The sequence below is a fragment of the Drosophila innubila genome, chromosome X (genome assembly GCF_004354385.1).
Source record: "Drosophila innubila isolate TH190305 chromosome X, UK_Dinn_1.0, whole genome shotgun sequence".
Taxonomy (NCBI): Eukaryota; Metazoa; Arthropoda; class Insecta; order Diptera; family Drosophilidae; genus Drosophila; species Drosophila innubila.
The window spans coordinates 23,167,615-23,184,231 of record NC_047626.1 but is presented as its reverse complement, the minus strand read 5'-3'; the positions used below and the strand labels follow the sequence as shown (position 1 = coordinate 23,184,231).

The following is a 16,617-nucleotide window of genomic DNA, read 5'->3' as shown; positions in this document are numbered from 1 at the left end:
ATTACCAAAAAAAAAAAAAAAACTTTATTAACATTATGATAACAAAATTAAACGAAACGATTATTCTGTTGGTGATTCGTCTACACTTTCTTTACTTCCACACTTTCGGTACCTTCTGTACGTGATTCTTCTGCACTTTCGGTACCTTCTGTAAATGAATCTTCTACACTTTCGGTATCTTCTGTAATTGAATCTTCTACACTTTCGGTACCTTCTGTAAGTGATTCTTCTACACTTTCGGTACCTTCTGTAAGTGATTCTTCTTCACTTTCGGTACCTTCTGTAAGTGTGTCTTCTACACTTTCGGTACATTCAGTGTGTGATTCTTCTGCATTTTCGGTAGTTTCTACAAGTGAGTCTTCGGTAGTTTCAACATTGTATTCATCTACACTTCCGCTATATTCTGTAGGTGTTTCGTCACCACTTTCGTTACTTTCCTTCTGAAGTAAGCGATCCGAAAATTCCTCGGCATTATCAAGGGTTACCACATACTGCATAAAATCAACGTGATCAATATGCTTGCCCTTTTTAACGAGATCTATATATGGGCATTGTGGATCCCTAATCCAGATGCGTTGACATGGCTTAATATTTTCTCCAACGTCCTCTTCCATGTCGAGTACCTGGTGAAACCACATGGTCTCTTGCAGAATGGGATGAAGAACTGCAGCAATGTCTGGATGAAGCTCGTGCAAATGCATCCCAATGTTGCAAAGAAACTCTGATGGCAACAGTTTAAATCGCACTGCTTTAAGGATACGCTCCAAATGAACCATACGAGCTTCAAAGTCAACGTAGATCCAAACAAAGACTGCATAGAACACCTCGATCTCCGATTGAACACCCAAGTTATCCGAATCGAGTAAATTGCACAAGCAACTAACTTCAATTTCAGAATATTCCACAGTGTTGATCATCAACAGGAAATATTTTCGAACACTGGCCAACATTAAATCGGCGATGCCCAAAACATTCTTATTCAGTGCCTTATAATAGGTATCGATCGAATCACTCGCTGTGAAGGTTTTCTTGTCGTCCATGCATTGAAATATGCTGCTCACAAGCATGGGCATATATAGAAAAAATCCAGCATCAAGCAGTTCGAGTAACTTATTGCGAGGACACTCAGTGCTTCCCATTATCATCCATTCGTACAAAAATTTAAAAACAACGGGATGTACATTTTCATACGGCAAATTAATCACAGATCCTGTCGGAAGACAATGACTGAAATACTCCGAATGATAGCGCAAAACATCTCCATGACAATGCTCTTCAGTCTTGTCTTGCTTCATGAGAATGTCCGTATTTTTCCTTGCCAAAATTTGATTTTTTAAATCATCATACAGCGTCGAATTGTTTGGCATTGCGATTAAATCATCGGTTATAAACTTCTCAATGTCAATTCGCTCCATCTTCAAGAACTCAAACTTTCCAGTCTTGGATGAATGACCTTTTGTACTCATTTTTTAAATATATATATATATACGTTAATCCAAAAAAATTCGTACTAATTTTTATATTCTTTTACGTCCGACTGCTGCTTTTCGAATGAGAATTTTACATGTTTTTAGGGAACCGTACCCATATTGTCAGTTGACAGTTTATTCAATGGTGGTTTGTCAGCAAAATATACTATAAGTTATGAAACGTTACGTTACATAAATTTATGAATTACTGTAGCTTCTACCACTGAAACCCAAACAGGTCCCCTTTCTTAAAAAAAAATAATCGTTAAGGGAAAAAAACAATTACGACACATATTCTTCGAAATTCGGTCAGTCAGAAATTTTTTTTTATTTATAGCAACTTATTTAAATTGTTTTATAATATTTTTTTTAAAAAATTAATTACTGCCTAGACGTGTAAGTTTTTTTTTTTAGCGTATTTAAATACTAAAGTGTCATAATGATTATGATGATGATGATCGACAACTTTCTCAGTGTTTGAACTTTTCCAATATTCATTAGCATAACAATTAAATGTTTGCATTTAAAAATTTGTGTTAAAAATGTCCCAACTCTTTGTTTAGTGTTATATAATAAGTGTAATTAGAATATATTTTTTTTCAAAACGGCAATTTGAAACTTGGCTGCTTCGATATCGAATTCGAATTGAAAGACGCGCTTTGCTTTCCATTCATCTCTCGCATTCGTTTGACAAAAACAATAAATACATACGTATATATAATACATTTATGTACAGTGACTTTTAGCTTTTTTGACCCACTACCATTACATATTACAAATAGTAATTTTTTATAGGACTTTAGATAAGAACGGACAAAATTTTAAGTTATTCAAAATACTTTCATTGAATTTTATTTATACAATATAATATTTTAATTAAGCAACCAAAACAAACTATGTTCAATCGAAGAAATGGAGAGTCAAAAAAGCTGGGAGCCACTGTAATTTTATTGTTGTAGTTTTTGCTGCCTGCGGCTAGAAAAATATTCATGCGGCGCATTTCATTTCAATAATAATGAAAACAAAAGTTAAAACAAAAAGAAAGAAAACAAATTAAATTTAAAAAAAACATCAAGCGGCAAAAAAAAACAACAACAAGCTAAACGAGAGCTAAGAGAGAGACAGCCGCAGCGGCAGAGACGCATTCAATATGCTGGAGCAGACCAAGAAGGTGGGAGGGAGACGCTTACGAAGAGAGGCTCCCCGCCTCCCCATCTCCCCACTGCGTCAAGCTGCTTGTAATGACAGCGACCGTTTACAGTTGCTTCTTAAAATACTCTTTTTCACGCAGTGTCACAACGACTTTTAAATCAGTGCAATACTATCATTTTAAATTTTAGTGAAATATGGTATGAAAGAAAAATATTGGGCAGATAAGATTGTATTTCGACAAAATTAGATTTTTGGAAATTGCAAAAATATTATTTTAGCTATTATTTTATTCTCAACTGGTTAGGTAAGGTTATATAAGAGTATTGAAATTTATTGCTTCATAGAATAAGGATAAAGGATGTGGATATAAAGCTAAAATTGCAACAACTATAGTATATATGTATTGCTCAACAATTTATAAGAAATCAATGTTGAAGCCGTCGAATTTTTGCTACATGTTAAAAAAAACACCAATTTGTATTAATCAATCTGCATTTTTGTATTAAATATGTAAATAGTTTTAATGTATCAAATTGTCACATTTTTTTTTAACAATATTTTATAAATTTGCAGCATATATGTATGCCAAAATATTTATAGATATTTTCGATCTGATGCAGTACAGTTATTTCAAGAAAGGTAGAGCATAAAATGGTCGATCGATTGAAATTGATTTTGTGATTTAAGATTTTCCCGTTGAAGCTGCGCAGTCGCCACCGTTTGCTGACGGTATATAAATTTTGACAAAAGAAAGATTTCGGTTTAAACGAATTTTGGCAATGTGACAACCACAGCCAGACCAGATCAGACCAGACCAATAGACCAAGAAAGTTGTTGAAAGCGGCAGAGAAGCAAAAAGTGATGAAGTGTACGAAGGTGTTGAAAGTGTTGCCAGCTTCGATGCTGTTGTTGTTGTCTTTGTTGTTGCCATCGATGGTTACGGCCTTTGGCAATGAGTATGTGCACATTAAGGTGCATGTGCCAAAGGATCAGGCACCGAGCATTGCCCTCGATGCGGAACCAATTGCTCCCCACAAGGTAATCCATCACTTTCACCATCATGGGCCGCCGCCGCATCAGAGATCACGTGGTCGGGCACCGCCAAAGCAGAAGCCAAGTCCGTTGCTGGAGAGTGTGATACTGTCCGACTTGGATAAGCCGCTGCACATGAGCGAGCATGCGGATTATCTAAATCATGCCAAGGAACTGGCCGAGCATCTCAGTGAAACATATGTGGTGAAGAAGCCACCGCCACCACCATCACAGCCCAAAAAGAAGGTGAACACCTACACAATTATCGAGGAGAAGCATCGACCCGCAAGCTTTGATTACGAATCTCGGCCGGAGCATGGTGTGGACACCTATCGGGTAATTGACAGTCGCCCACAGCATCATCATCACAAGCATTATGAGCATCATGAGCATCATCAGCACGACGAGGATGATGATGATGTGGGCTATCGTTATCCCGCTCCTGAACGCCTTCATCGGCATAAGAGCTCCTCATCCTCATCGTACCTAAGTGGAGCGTACGCGGAGCCAGCACCGGTTGAGGAGCACGCAGATTTGGATCAGGGTTACAGCTATACGCCACCATCGTATGCCACCGCCAAATCTGCACGTTCGCCCACCCACACGCTGGAGGCGCCCGAAGAATCCCCCCTAGACACACAGTATCAATACGACTATGGAGCAAGCGGCAGTACCAGCGGCTTTCGTCCATCGCCCCAGCTCCTCAGTCAGACGGATGTGTATGAGGATGACGTTGAACCATATGCGGGTCCAGTGCCAACTCGACGTCGTCGTCCCAGTTCCTCGGATTGGTCCAGTCGTTCCAGCTACAACAGCGGAGTCGATAGCTACAACATTGGTCACATCCGGGGATTGGGTAGTAGCGGGTATCAACATTCCGGACCCTACCTATAAAGGAGCTACTCCAAACTAATTATTATCCTTATTTATTGCAATTTTTTTTTATAGCTATAAGTCAATTAAAGATGCTAAGTACAACAATATTCTAAATATGTTTGTTTTTATCTCTAAGAGCAGGAGTTAATCGAGACCCAAAAAATGGGTCTTACCTATAGGAGTTCTTTAAAACAAGTTAAAATCCTAAAATTTTTTCTCTTTTCATAGATATTAGTCGATTAAAGATATTAAAAACAACATTACTAAATATATCTGCTAAGATCTGTATGTCGAGATCTGTTACCCTGTAAAATGGGCCCTATCTATAGAGGAGCTCCGCCAAACGAATTATAAAGCAAATTTTTTAAAATCCTTTCTTTTACAGATTTAAGTCGATTGAAGATACTTAATAGATCATATATATTTTTTTAATTCATATTGAAAGAAGACAAAATCAAAATTTTGTGTTCCTTAACATAGATGGTAAGTAGAGAGTACATCAAAGTCGATCATTCTAGCTTTTTGTCGTTTTAGTGATTTATTAAGTAGTTATATCTTTACCTTCAAGTCCTTCACTTTTAACCCTAATTAATCAATAATATTGATTTTTAGTTGTATGTCTTTGCTTCGGTACCCTGTTTCCTAAAAGTTGCTACAAAAGTGTATATTAACTCATGTAAGATATATAAAAATGGATATATGTATACCTTGTTTTAACTTTATATTAATATAAATTTGGACCCGAGCAATGCTGGGCAACACTTATTCGTAGCTTCTAATGAATTGACGATTTTGCAGGACTTGAGAATGTCCAAACCACTTTTAAGAACTATTACACTTTCTAAAAGCTAATAAATATATTTATTCAACCTTTACATACAGTTTGAAAGTAAGTAAATAGTTTTTAGAAGTAAGAAAATTATAATTTTTGTGCGGTTTTTCTACGAATTTTTAAAATTCTGGGAATATTTAAGAAAAGGGTAACTTCTTATTTTGTTATTATGCATTACTATATTTTTTTGAAATTGCATTAATAAGGCGTCATTAAAGAGATTATTCATTAAAATCGTAATTAATAAATTTGTTAAAACATTTAATTCTAAATTTGTTTGTTCGATTTTGTGAATCTGAATAAATCAATGAAAATGATATCTCTGGAAGAAATGGAACACACCTGACAATGAGCAGGCGGGCAATGCCGGTCAGTACTGGCTGTGGCAATCAACGTGCAACATCGGCGAATGCATTGAAGCATGCTCCCTGTTCCCTCCGCGGATTCCTAATTAGTTACAAGATGGGGCAATTGCGATAGTTAGCTGTAAATTGTGTTGATTTCATTGCAGGATGAGGTTAGAACACGATGAGCGGCCACATTGGCCAGGTGCTGCAGTATCATCTGCGCTTCTATCAGCTGCTCGGACTGCACGGTGTTCCGCTCTCCGGAGACGGGCAATTTTCATGCAAGGCAATCATACTGAGAATCTGGGCGGGATGCCTCTTGAGCAGCCTTACGTGGGTGGCTTTCATGTGCGTCACCAGCGAGGATGAGTGTCTGTATGAGGGCGACGACTTTGGACGCTTTAATGATGGCCTCAAATTCGGATTTGCTGAAGTTGCCGTACTGAGTATCTACAGTGAAACGATCTGGAATCGTCATCCCTTGGCACGATTCTGGCAATTGTATGCTGCACTTGCTCCGAGGCCAGCGGCAACAGTGCGTCTTCAGTTGCTGCAACATTGGCGATTCCTCATCACAATCTATGGCACAGTATTTTTGGAATCCCTGATGATTTCGGTGCTGTTCAGCCAACAGATGGACCAACACATTGTGCTCTTCTGGAGCACCTTTCAGCCCTTTGTCTACGTCGTGCATCTGCGGAACACACAGTTTGTGCTGCATTTGGAACTGTTGCGACAACAACTGTTCCAATTGGAGCATGAGCTGGCCCTGCTGGTGGAGTACTCGGCATTTGCCAGTGGTGCTGCCAGTTTTTTTGGCTACGAGGAGTACATGAGGCGACGTGTCCGTCAAAAGCAACGCATCTATCAAGGCATCTACGAGCTGTATACCTGCTTTATCCAGGCTTTCAGCTACTCCGTGCTCACCGTGCTCCTCATGATCTACGTACGCATCGCAGTCGATTGCTATTTCATGTACTACACCATCTACAACAAGATCGATGACAAAGGTGGGTGCACTGCACTAAGATCTGTCCTATCTTTAGTTCTTCCCGATACTTAGATTACTATCTATTGCTACCTGCGTTACTCGAGATTCCCGCCTTCATCCATGTCTCGCAAAGCTGCATGCAGATGGTGCTCCGTATTGCCTATCAACTGCACAGTATTGTCGTCAGCTCACCTGCCCTTTCCCTCCAGGTAGTACCCGGACTTGCTCGTATATCCGCACAATTCCTTACACTACTCTCCTTGCAGGTACAAAACTTCTCGCTGCAGTTACTCCATCAGCCGGTGCGCATTCATTGCCTGGGCATCACTCTCCTGGACAGTTATTTGCTAACACGCGTGAGTCAATGGCGTCAGCTACCCATTAATTTATGAACAGCAATTGAACTGCTTCGAGTCGAGGCGCTGAACACAATTAATTAAGAGGCTTGCTCGAAGCATTTAGTCTTGCAGAATTTACCTTTAAATAATGTGTAGTGCATTACAGGATCAGCACGACTATCTGTTCCAATATAGCCAAGTCCGTCTGTCCGTAGGTTACTATTTAACTAAGTCTCTTAGTTTTTAAATTATCTTGTTAAAACTTTGTACTGATCCGTCTTCTCTCTGCAGGCAGTACTTTTACCGGAGAAACGTTGATTTCTTGTTTCCTAAAATATCTGCATCAAAGTCACATACTATGCAGCTAGTAAGGTCTATAAAATTCTGAGCAACTTTTTGTTAAAATCAAACTACCATATATCATATAGCTGCCATAGTAACGATCCGTTGAAAATTGAATACGAATCTCTACAAGGGTATTAAAACTTCGGCGTGCCGAAAATAACATTTCCTTCTTCTTACATTTCAGATTGCAACTGCCGTTTGCACCTATATGATATTTACGGTGCAATTGATGCCCAAGTTGAGTGGTTCATACTATTAGATGTGGAGTCAAAGTCAAGTATTTAATATTAAAGCTATATGTATGTATCGGTATTCATTAAAATTATATCAATAATGCCTTAAAACGATAGGGGAGGGGAGGAGAGGGGGAAATACATATATAAGCATTCATCTGGGTTTTGGGAACGTGGCGGGGCTTGCGAGGGAGTGTATTGTGTCGTCGTCGTTTCATTTCGTATTTACACGTGTATACTATTTGTTGGACGGGCTTGGAGCGGGATTCAACTACTAACTAAACATCATCATCTAAATACAGCCAGTCCATCCACATCTGCATCTCTCCAGCTATTCATCCGAGTTGGAATTCATCTTCAGCTTAAAGTACGATTGCAATTAAGTGCGTATCTACTATATCTGCGTATGCTTTTCTTGTTGTGTGTGTGTTGTAGTGTGTGTTGTGGTGTGTGTGTGTGTGTGGTGTGTTACTTCTTTTTAAATCTAATCGTATTCATGACTTGATTCTCGTTTCGCAATCAGATTCTCACGCTCATCATCATTGCCCTCAATTACAATGGTATTGGAATGGGCATTTCGATTCAAGGGCTTAACACGATGCACTGTCTCGGTTAATCCGGATTCGGTAAGGACCTCCACACCATCATCCTCATCATCATCGGGCACTGTGAAATATGGATGCGATGATACGGGACGGAATTTGTAACCGGTGAGAACAAAGAACACATATGTGGCCATCTCTCTGAACATCTCGTCCAGCCAGGCATACTGAAAGACGACCGTCATCTGGAGTAGATCCACAATAATACGCGTAAAATAAATATAGCAGACAATCATAAGATAAAACTGTCTAAATAGCTTCAATTTGCGCAGATTAATCGCTGCCTTGCCATCGGTTGCAGACGCCTCATGCAGATGTCGTATGGACCACACAATTGGGAAGAGTATCGCGCCACAGCAAAGCAGATCCACAAAGAAGAATATGTTGTGCCAGGTGCGGAACTCGGCATCGCTTTGATCCGACTCATCCGTTATGATTTGCGCCACATTTGCAAGTACCTAAACAAAAGTTTCCAATTTAATAAAAACACAACACTAAAAATGAAGCATTTGAGCAAACCTGCAGGGGAATGACAATCATAAAGATCTTCTTATCCTTGTCGGAGAGTATGTGCTTGATAAATGTCCAGCCGGTGCCAATGAGCACAATGGTTATAAACAAAACGGCGCCCTTGAGCAAATGTGCTATATAGTAGAGTATGGCCCAGGTTTCCACATGCTCGCCGCGTTTCTCAATAAAGTGATAATTGATGGAATGGAACATCAGCGACAATGACTTGAGAAATACCAGAACGGCCATCAAATAGTGTATCTTATAGACGGTGTGCCTGTCAACAAGAAAAAGCGTATTAATTAAAAGCAACAAGCGAGAAAGAGACAGTGAAGTGGGCTCGACTTTAAAGGACCAATCTCATACTATAATGTCCGTGGGCTTCATAAAAGTCTATTTACCAAATTTGATTGGACTAGCTCTTATAGTCTCTGAGATCTAGGTTTTTATACAGACTAAAGGACAAATATGGCTTTATTTACTTGGTATGTAAGCTTTTAAGACTTTTTTTTTACCAACTTAATCGAGCCTTTGTCCGTTTTAAGTGCAAAAACACATTTTGTAATCTTACTTGCTCTTCTTCAGTATGAAAACCCAGAAAAGTCCAGACAGAAAGAAGAGTAGACTCATCATGAAATATAAAGCAGGCAGCGGCATTTCACCCGCTGATAAATAGTTTCCATTGTTGTTCTCCTCAATGTCCACCTGCAAATATGAAGATGAATACATTTACTAAAACATTATGGTATGGTCACAATGTCAACTCACATTAAAGGACAACTTCTGTGGATAATCGTAGTTGGGACAGGCGTGAAAGTATAAATTGTACAATCCTTCGTCATGTTGCGTCGCCACAAACATGGAAAAGTTGAAGCTATAATAGTTAAGTAGACCAACGGTTTTTTTGACGAGCGGCATGGTGTTATTACACAAGTCCAGCTGTGATTGCCTATAGTAATTGGATTCATAAAAATTGGAGACGGAACCCGGAGAATTGTCTACTGGCAGCGGTGGTTCAGCATCGTTGTTGGTCTTGAGATTGTCGTTCTTGCTAGTGCTAGACGAGGAGACGGATGCTGACGGAGCAGGTGCAGCTGCACCTTCAGCTTCGGAATCAACTCCCAGTACTCCACTGGCAATGGCAGCATTCACATTGGCGGCTGGTGGAGATGCGGCAACTGAAGCAGCCGTTGGTGATGAAGCTTTTGGCTGAATGGGAGCATCCTTTGGATTTGCCACAGCTTCAGGCAAGTCTTTGGGCGACACAACGTCTGGTTCAACTTTGGCAGCACTGTCAATTTTGCCCGCAACAATTGGTGACGATAGCTTTTGCTCTTCTTCTGGTTTCATGGGTTTCTCCTCGGAATGATCATCAATATCATCCAGCTCCTCCGAACCAATTGGCATCACGTCACGACGACGACGTGGCTGAGTAAACAGTGCAGTATCGCTAACTTTGCCCACATGCGAATTCCGTTTGATACGATACGCGACATCCCTGTAGACATGCTTGTTGGTCCATTCCGGTGAGCAATGTACCCGCACTCTATACAAAATACAAATCAAAACAGCAACAATAGGAAAATCCACTTCATATTCCGTTTCAATACTCACTTGAGTTCTGTAAGATCGAGCACAAAGAATAGAATTGGTCCCCTTCTCTGAATGCTTGTCGGCTCCTCGAGTATGCATTTGGTTTGATGGGAGTCCAGATACGGATTGAGCTGATCGATGGTTGTCTTGTCCAATGTTAGACCGAACTGCAATCAAAAATATGCACTTTAATTATGCCAATCAATTGTTTAATTATATTTAGAATTATATGCTCACCACACCCGTCGCCTGCTCCTCGGGAATTGTCAGCTGACTTAGCTGGACGTCCAAGTGTCCATTCGTGTAGAAACCAAATGTACTCAGAGCAATATATGGTCGCATGTCATCCTGTTAAATACACAAGATAAATAAACAAATAATACGCAACCGACAAGAAATAAAAGTTATCTTTGGCATGCCGAACATTTAATACCCTTGCAGTATTCCGAACTTAATTATCTTTTATTTAAAATGTTTATATTGATACTTTATGCATATTGTGTGATATCAGACAGTTCGACTCACTTCTGATAAAGAATACATTAAGAATACATATATTTATTTACACATTTCGTGACAGAACCATCATACCCTCTGCAAGGGTATAATTAATATGTATGCATGTATGTAAATATAGACTTGGATGCGGAATAAGTTGACGCTGTCGCCGGCTGTGAAAAACACTTACGCGAACTTCCAGATGATGTTTGCGCGACAGGACAACATTGGGTGCAGTCAGCAGAGCCACGATTAGTGCCACAAATATTGATTTAACATTTAATATGTGCGCTGCCGTTAGCACACTCATTTTTCCTTTGCTATTGTTTATTTTGTGGTGGCACCTGCTCGCCTGTGTGGCACTTTTCTTATTTTTTCCTCTTCTCTTTTGCAACTATCGAAATCAAAATTGATATGAAAATGCTGTTGGGCTCGAATGTTACTGTGTTTTCAGTTAAATGAACTCAATTTGTTGCGGTTGCCATTGGCTAATGTAATTGCAATTGTTAACACTTCAATGATATCTTCTTTTGATTTGTGGTCGTCATTTTGCTGGCTGCACACACTGTAAAAATTATACTAGTTAACTGAGTTGCACTGTTGCCAACTTAGCCATTTTATAGCTAGCACTGGACTTTTTTTTAAGGGTTCGCTTGCTAGGAAAATTGTAAAATTGCTATTAGCTGGAAATCTGGCTGTTTTAAATATATTTTCAGCTAAGTTTTGCTAATACAATTTTTGGTAAAACTGCTCAACAGTACCCACAAAAACTAATTTAGCCAGGAACAGCTATTGTTCCCCCTAAAAACTTGGCAGCACAGGTGTGGAAGGCTGCCACTCTGCCCAAAGGCTGCAACCCTGCAAAGTTTTTTGATCTGGCAACATGTACCATTTGAATCAAAATGCAAATTTGACGTATATCGATAACAATCAATGCGACTTAACGCACATTTGAATGACAGATTGGTTAATAGCTTTATTTGAAAGTTAAAATTTATATGCGAGTATTGTGAATTATTCATTGAGTTGAATTTAAAATACAGAAGTGCATAAATATTAAAAATTGATTATAGATAATTTAAATTGCATTTGGTGCCACTCTATTCCATGTAGCCACTGTAGTTCTCACGACGCACATTGATATGATCTCGAAGTCGGGGCTTGAACTGTCCATCGCCCAAAGTGATTGATGCTGGCATCTTTTTGCCACGAAATGTGGCTGCATCGAATGTTGGCGGTGGGGTCAGTTTATTCAACTTTTTACCCTTTCCTTCCTTCTTTTTGGCTTTCTCTTTATCTTTATTCAAACCGTAATCATTCTTTGTGGTATCAAGCCAGGCGATTTTACTTGCATCATTGATTTCCAGAGGTTTAACCTGCGTTATAAGGGACAGTGCCAGCGCCTTTTGTTTCTTCTGATAGTATATAATCTCAAAGCCTAGCGTTATCATAGCCAGAATGAGACCAAACAGTGTGGCAATGAAAACTCCACCCAAACTTTCTAGAGTAATTCCCTCCTGATCCTCTGAGAGAGGACAATTACGTGCATTTGATTGATTCCAGTACTTAGCTCTGAGTTGCTCAAAGAAACGTTCCTTCTGTAGCTCCAAGATGGCATAGCTTAGCTCATCCTGTCGTGAAATAAATGGGAAATATATCGTATTTTTTTAAATATCAATTAAGGACTTACACCTAGATGGCTACCCTGCTGGACGGCAACGGCGTATGGTTGCTCGGCAAAGACTTCGCCCACCTCGGTGAGATTACAATTCCTGGTAACCTCGTACTTGATCTCCGCCGAGTCATGTATGAAGGCATAGTCGGCATTGCCGTGTGCATCCACATTGGCAAATCCCTCCTTTGCATCCTGTACCGGCTTCGAGCTGTTGATAGCCAACAGGATGTGTCCATATTGCTCCTTAATCGGGTAATCCCAAATGCGAAACTTGCGAAAGTCGCGAGAGGCATTCAATGCCATCTCCTTCCACATGCGATACAATGTGTCCTCGGCGAACTTCATGTTCATGAAGTAATGATGCGTATCTGAGTCCTTGACCACGGTGTAATTGATGCGCGATTGTCGAGCCAGTTGCTCCAGAGATTGGACCGGCGTCTGCATACGTTCGACGGTAAGAAAAGCCGCCAGATTGGCCGTGAACGTGGCCAGCATGAGTACAACAAATAGCCAGTAGGCGGCAACCAGTAGACGTCCCGATACCGCCTTGGGTGCCTCACCACCACCCTGCGGCGTGAATGAAGTCAAGGCAAACCAGAAGCTCTCCCGAAGAGTGAACTGTCGGCATTCGTATGGATACGCATCCCGATTGTTGCGCGAACTGTACGGTGAGTACTTGTCCATGAACCAAATCATCAGGGCCGTGCCAATCAAGGCGGCCACAATGCTCACCCAGACCTCCACCCGGAGCACCGTCATGAACTTGAACAGCGAGGTGCGTCGCATGGGTTTTCGCATCACAATAGAGATTCCAGTCTGCTCGTAGTAGGGCGGTAGGAAATCAACGACTTCCTCCCGCTCCGAGTACATCTTGAGTGCGGCAACAGCGAAATCCGTCTCTCCACTGACCAAATCCCCAATGACGCCATCCCATTCGCCATCCTCATTGCGCTCTCCCATGTGTCCCTGCTGTGGGGCCACAATCTCATAGGCAAAGTTCAGCTTCTCGGCGAGTCGGGCGATAAAGTCAATGCAGTAACCCTCCCAGATGGGTGCTCCGCTCTTGGTGCGCATCACCTCATCGGTCTGCGGATGACGACGATAGTAGCTCCAGGGTAGACTCTCGGCGGTGCCAATGCGAAAGAAGCGACGACTTGGACTGATCGTCTCATTCAACAAACGCATCTGTCCAGCTGACCAAACAGCGAGGTCCGTCTTTGCCTCATGCTCATTGGAATAGTAACCGGCGGATATATTGGCCACAAAGGTCAGTAGCTCCTCCTCCGGCTGCTGTTCCTGCTCCTGCGGCTCACTTACTAGTGCATCGCTTTCTTCACTCAACGGCACAGTGCTCACAAAATTGCTCCAGTGCACATTCTCCATCCAGAGGCCGTTTTCAGTTGTTGTTGCCTCAGTGCTGGCATTGCAATCCAGGTAGACAGGCTCCGGGAACATGCGATTTGAATTCGCTCCATCAATCAGACTGCGAATGATGTCCAGGAGAAGAGCGCGTTGCAGCTGATAAGGAATATTAAAGATCGCATTATTTCTCCATTTCTAACCCCATCCATTTCATCGCTTTAAATCCATAAAACTTATAATAAGTTCTATCTTCTATCACAAATCTTGTTAGCTTCAAGCATGCCACGTTGTAGGAAACTGCATGCATGTACACTCAGAAAAAAAATGTCATACTAAAATAAGGTACGACCGTACTTGAATTCACACCGTTTTGATCTTATAATTTTAAAATTGCTGCGTACTAAAAATATTGAATTAAGTATGAATCGATCTTAAATTTAGAATTCTGACTTTACATTCTTATGGCAGCTATCCGAAATAATAGTCCGACTTTTACCAAATTTGGTCAGAATATATAAGACCATGGCAAATTTATAATCCGTGAGTCTCGTAAAGATACCTCCAGAAACAACTGAGTTATTTGTACTAAACTAGTTTAAGACTTTTTTGTACTTAAAATAGTTTTTTTTTCAAGATTGAAGCTTTTTTCAAGATTGAAAGAAAGTTAAAAATAAGAACGTTTCGTACCAAAAACAAGTAGATTTTGGAAAATTTCTTTTACATTGTCGCACTTTAAGAACTCTCAACTGGTTCTAGTGTCGCAAAGATGACGTAAAGCTTGGATCACTGTTAAAATCATCACATATTCCGAAAGATCGCTTACTAACAAAATACAGCAATATTAAATGGCATTTAATTTTGGTATTTTGCTTAATTTAAGTATTAAAATTAATTAAATATGACAATGTTTTGTACCAGAAACAAGTACATTTTGGATTTAGTTCAAGATTTTTGTGTACTTAAAGTAGTATGTTTTCAATTTTTACAGACTTGAATTAAACCCAAAACGTACTTAAAGTATCCCCAAAGAATTTATTTTAAGATTTCCATACTTGCGAAAACCGAACTTGAAATAAGATTTTTGTTCCCAACTTTAGATATTCCGAACTTAGACAGCTTTTGAGATCGTTTGAACTTGAATATCGCCTGTTAAAGTACGGAAATCTTGATTATTTTCTGAGCGTACCTCCTCATCCAAAATACCTCCATCTTCCATTCACACTGTCTTAAATCTTTTCATCTCTTATCAAATTCTATTTCTTACGTTTAACTCCCTTCCCTGGACTTACCGTAAATCCGCTGGCACAATATAGATCCCTCATCTGCATTGAACGGCAGATGGCGCGTGCGTTCAATGTGAACCGTGTGGAAAACTCCACCTGGCGCTTATACTTGAAGACCCGATCCCTGGTGTCCAGGAAGATGAAATGCCACTCGGCGGCACGTTGGAATAGTTTACCCTTTTGCACCTGCAATGAGATGGAACTCAACGCCCATGAATGTGGATTAGTCCGAGGACTAGAGCAAGTTACTCACACGCTCAAAGAGACCATTCATGGGAGAAGCTCTCGCAAACATGGCAAAATAGGTGGGAGCGGGACGCAACATGGTCAGACGCTGGACAAAATCGTCAGTGTCGAGTTTGCTGCCATCCAAGATGAGGGTACGAAAAGGATAACCACCAATCAGATGTTTCATTGCCTCCATTGTGTCGCGTGCATTCTGAAAGATCATGGCCACATTGTTGGCGCGTTTTAAGCGCATGTAATCGCCAAACATGTCGAGAAATGGACGCAGAATCCTGTCCAGACGCACATAAGGAATGCCATGGGCACGGGCCAACTCCAGGCCCTGTGACCAGCGGGTGTAACTTAGATCCACAATCACATTGCTGCCCACGCTGCCCAAGATCTCGCAGACTAATCCCAAAATAAGACAAATCCTTAAGCATCTGTGGGAATTTAATTGTTACTACTACTCACAGTTATCCATGTCCACATCGTTGGAGTGGGTTAACTGCACCACCGTATCCATCACACTGGTGCCCAGCTGTAAAGCCTCCAGCTCCTTCAACACCGTTGCCATATCCGTATCGAACTCAGCTCGTTGAACAGGTTCCATCCAGAAGGCTAGACCACAAAAATGTAAGAAGCTGAGCCTTCATCCAACTCCAACCACCTCACATACTTATCTTGAGCTCATCGCTGTTGACAAAGCTTAAACCCAATCTCCATCCGAATCCCGATCCCAAAACCAATCCAAGGAAGAGCCAAAGTCTCAGGCAATTTATGCGATCCATCTTGAGCGAGAGTTGCCAACAAATTGGAACAATTGCAAAAAAATAATAATAAAAGCAAGGATATCGTCCTCACGTGCATATAATTGGCCATAATTTCCTGTCCGTCGATTGATTAGGTCAATCATCTGGGGGCATTATGCATTTTTAACCACTTCTCCGATTGTCAATTCTCAACTTAAATTCATATTTTGTCTGTCCACGTCATATGTAGTATACTATACAGTATTTTAAATAAGTGTATACATTATCTTGTTACTAAATACCCTGTAAACATTTTTAATGTACTCTTAATATATTCAGTTCCATTACGATCCCTTAGCTTCTTTAGTTCAAATTGCTTTTATTATTTATTAAAAGAATCTTATCCATAATTTTTTCTTTGATCCTTGCATCTATCTAAATAGTTTTTTTGTTTTACTCTTTTAATTTTTTCTTTTTTGTAAGGAAACTGCAAATTTAATCC

At 40.4% G+C, this 16,617-nt stretch overlaps 5 protein-coding genes across 5 annotated transcripts; 2 read left to right on the top strand and 3 right to left on the bottom strand.

Moving 5' to 3' along the window:
• Positions 1–3: 3 nt before the first annotated feature.
• On the bottom strand, positions 4–1,441 carry LOC117790873. Its single transcript, XM_034630483.1, has one exon. It carries the CDS (start codon positions 1,413–1,415, stop codon positions 81–83), a length of 1,335 nt encoding a protein of 444 aa, XP_034486374.1. The 5' UTR covers positions 1,416–1,441; the 3' UTR covers positions 4–80.
• Positions 1,442–3,311: 1,870 nt separating this feature from the next.
• LOC117793410 (extensin) lies at positions 3,312–4,622 on the top strand. The gene has a single exon (XM_034633720.1). It carries the CDS (start codon positions 3,483–3,485, stop codon positions 4,545–4,547), a length of 1,065 nt encoding a protein of 354 aa, XP_034489611.1. The 5' UTR covers positions 3,312–3,482; the 3' UTR covers positions 4,548–4,622.
• Positions 4,623–5,889: 1,267 nt separating this feature from the next.
• Positions 5,890–7,653, top strand: LOC117788589 (gustatory receptor 8a). Its single transcript, XM_034627388.1, has 4 exons — positions 5,890–6,718; positions 6,772–6,908; positions 6,966–7,055; positions 7,567–7,653. The coding sequence occupies exons 1-4, from the start codon at positions 5,890–5,892 to the stop codon at positions 7,639–7,641; spliced, it is 1,131 nt and encodes a 376-aa protein (XP_034483279.1). The 3' UTR covers positions 7,642–7,653.
• Positions 7,654–7,666: 13 nt separating this feature from the next.
• Positions 7,667–11,425, bottom strand: LOC117789751 (protein GPR107). The gene is made up of 7 exons (XM_034628873.1): positions 11,009–11,425; positions 10,558–10,668; positions 10,342–10,487; positions 9,496–10,273; positions 9,299–9,432; positions 8,737–9,004; positions 7,667–8,675 (listed from the first exon to the last, which is right to left on the bottom strand). The coding sequence occupies exons 1-7, from the start codon at positions 11,126–11,128 to the stop codon at positions 8,100–8,102; spliced, it is 2,133 nt and encodes a 710-aa protein (XP_034484764.1). The 5' UTR covers positions 11,129–11,425; the 3' UTR covers positions 7,667–8,099.
• A 368-nt stretch (positions 11,426–11,793) lies between these two features.
• On the bottom strand, positions 11,794–16,154 carry LOC117788566. Its single transcript, XM_034627357.1, has 6 exons — positions 16,043–16,154; positions 15,838–15,984; positions 15,392–15,774; positions 15,145–15,324; positions 12,509–14,011; positions 11,794–12,449 (listed from the first exon to the last, which is right to left on the bottom strand). Exons 1-6 carry the CDS (start codon positions 16,152–16,154, stop codon positions 11,919–11,921), a joined length of 2,856 nt encoding a protein of 951 aa, XP_034483248.1. The 3' UTR covers positions 11,794–11,918.
• Positions 16,155–16,617: the final 463 nt, after the last annotated feature.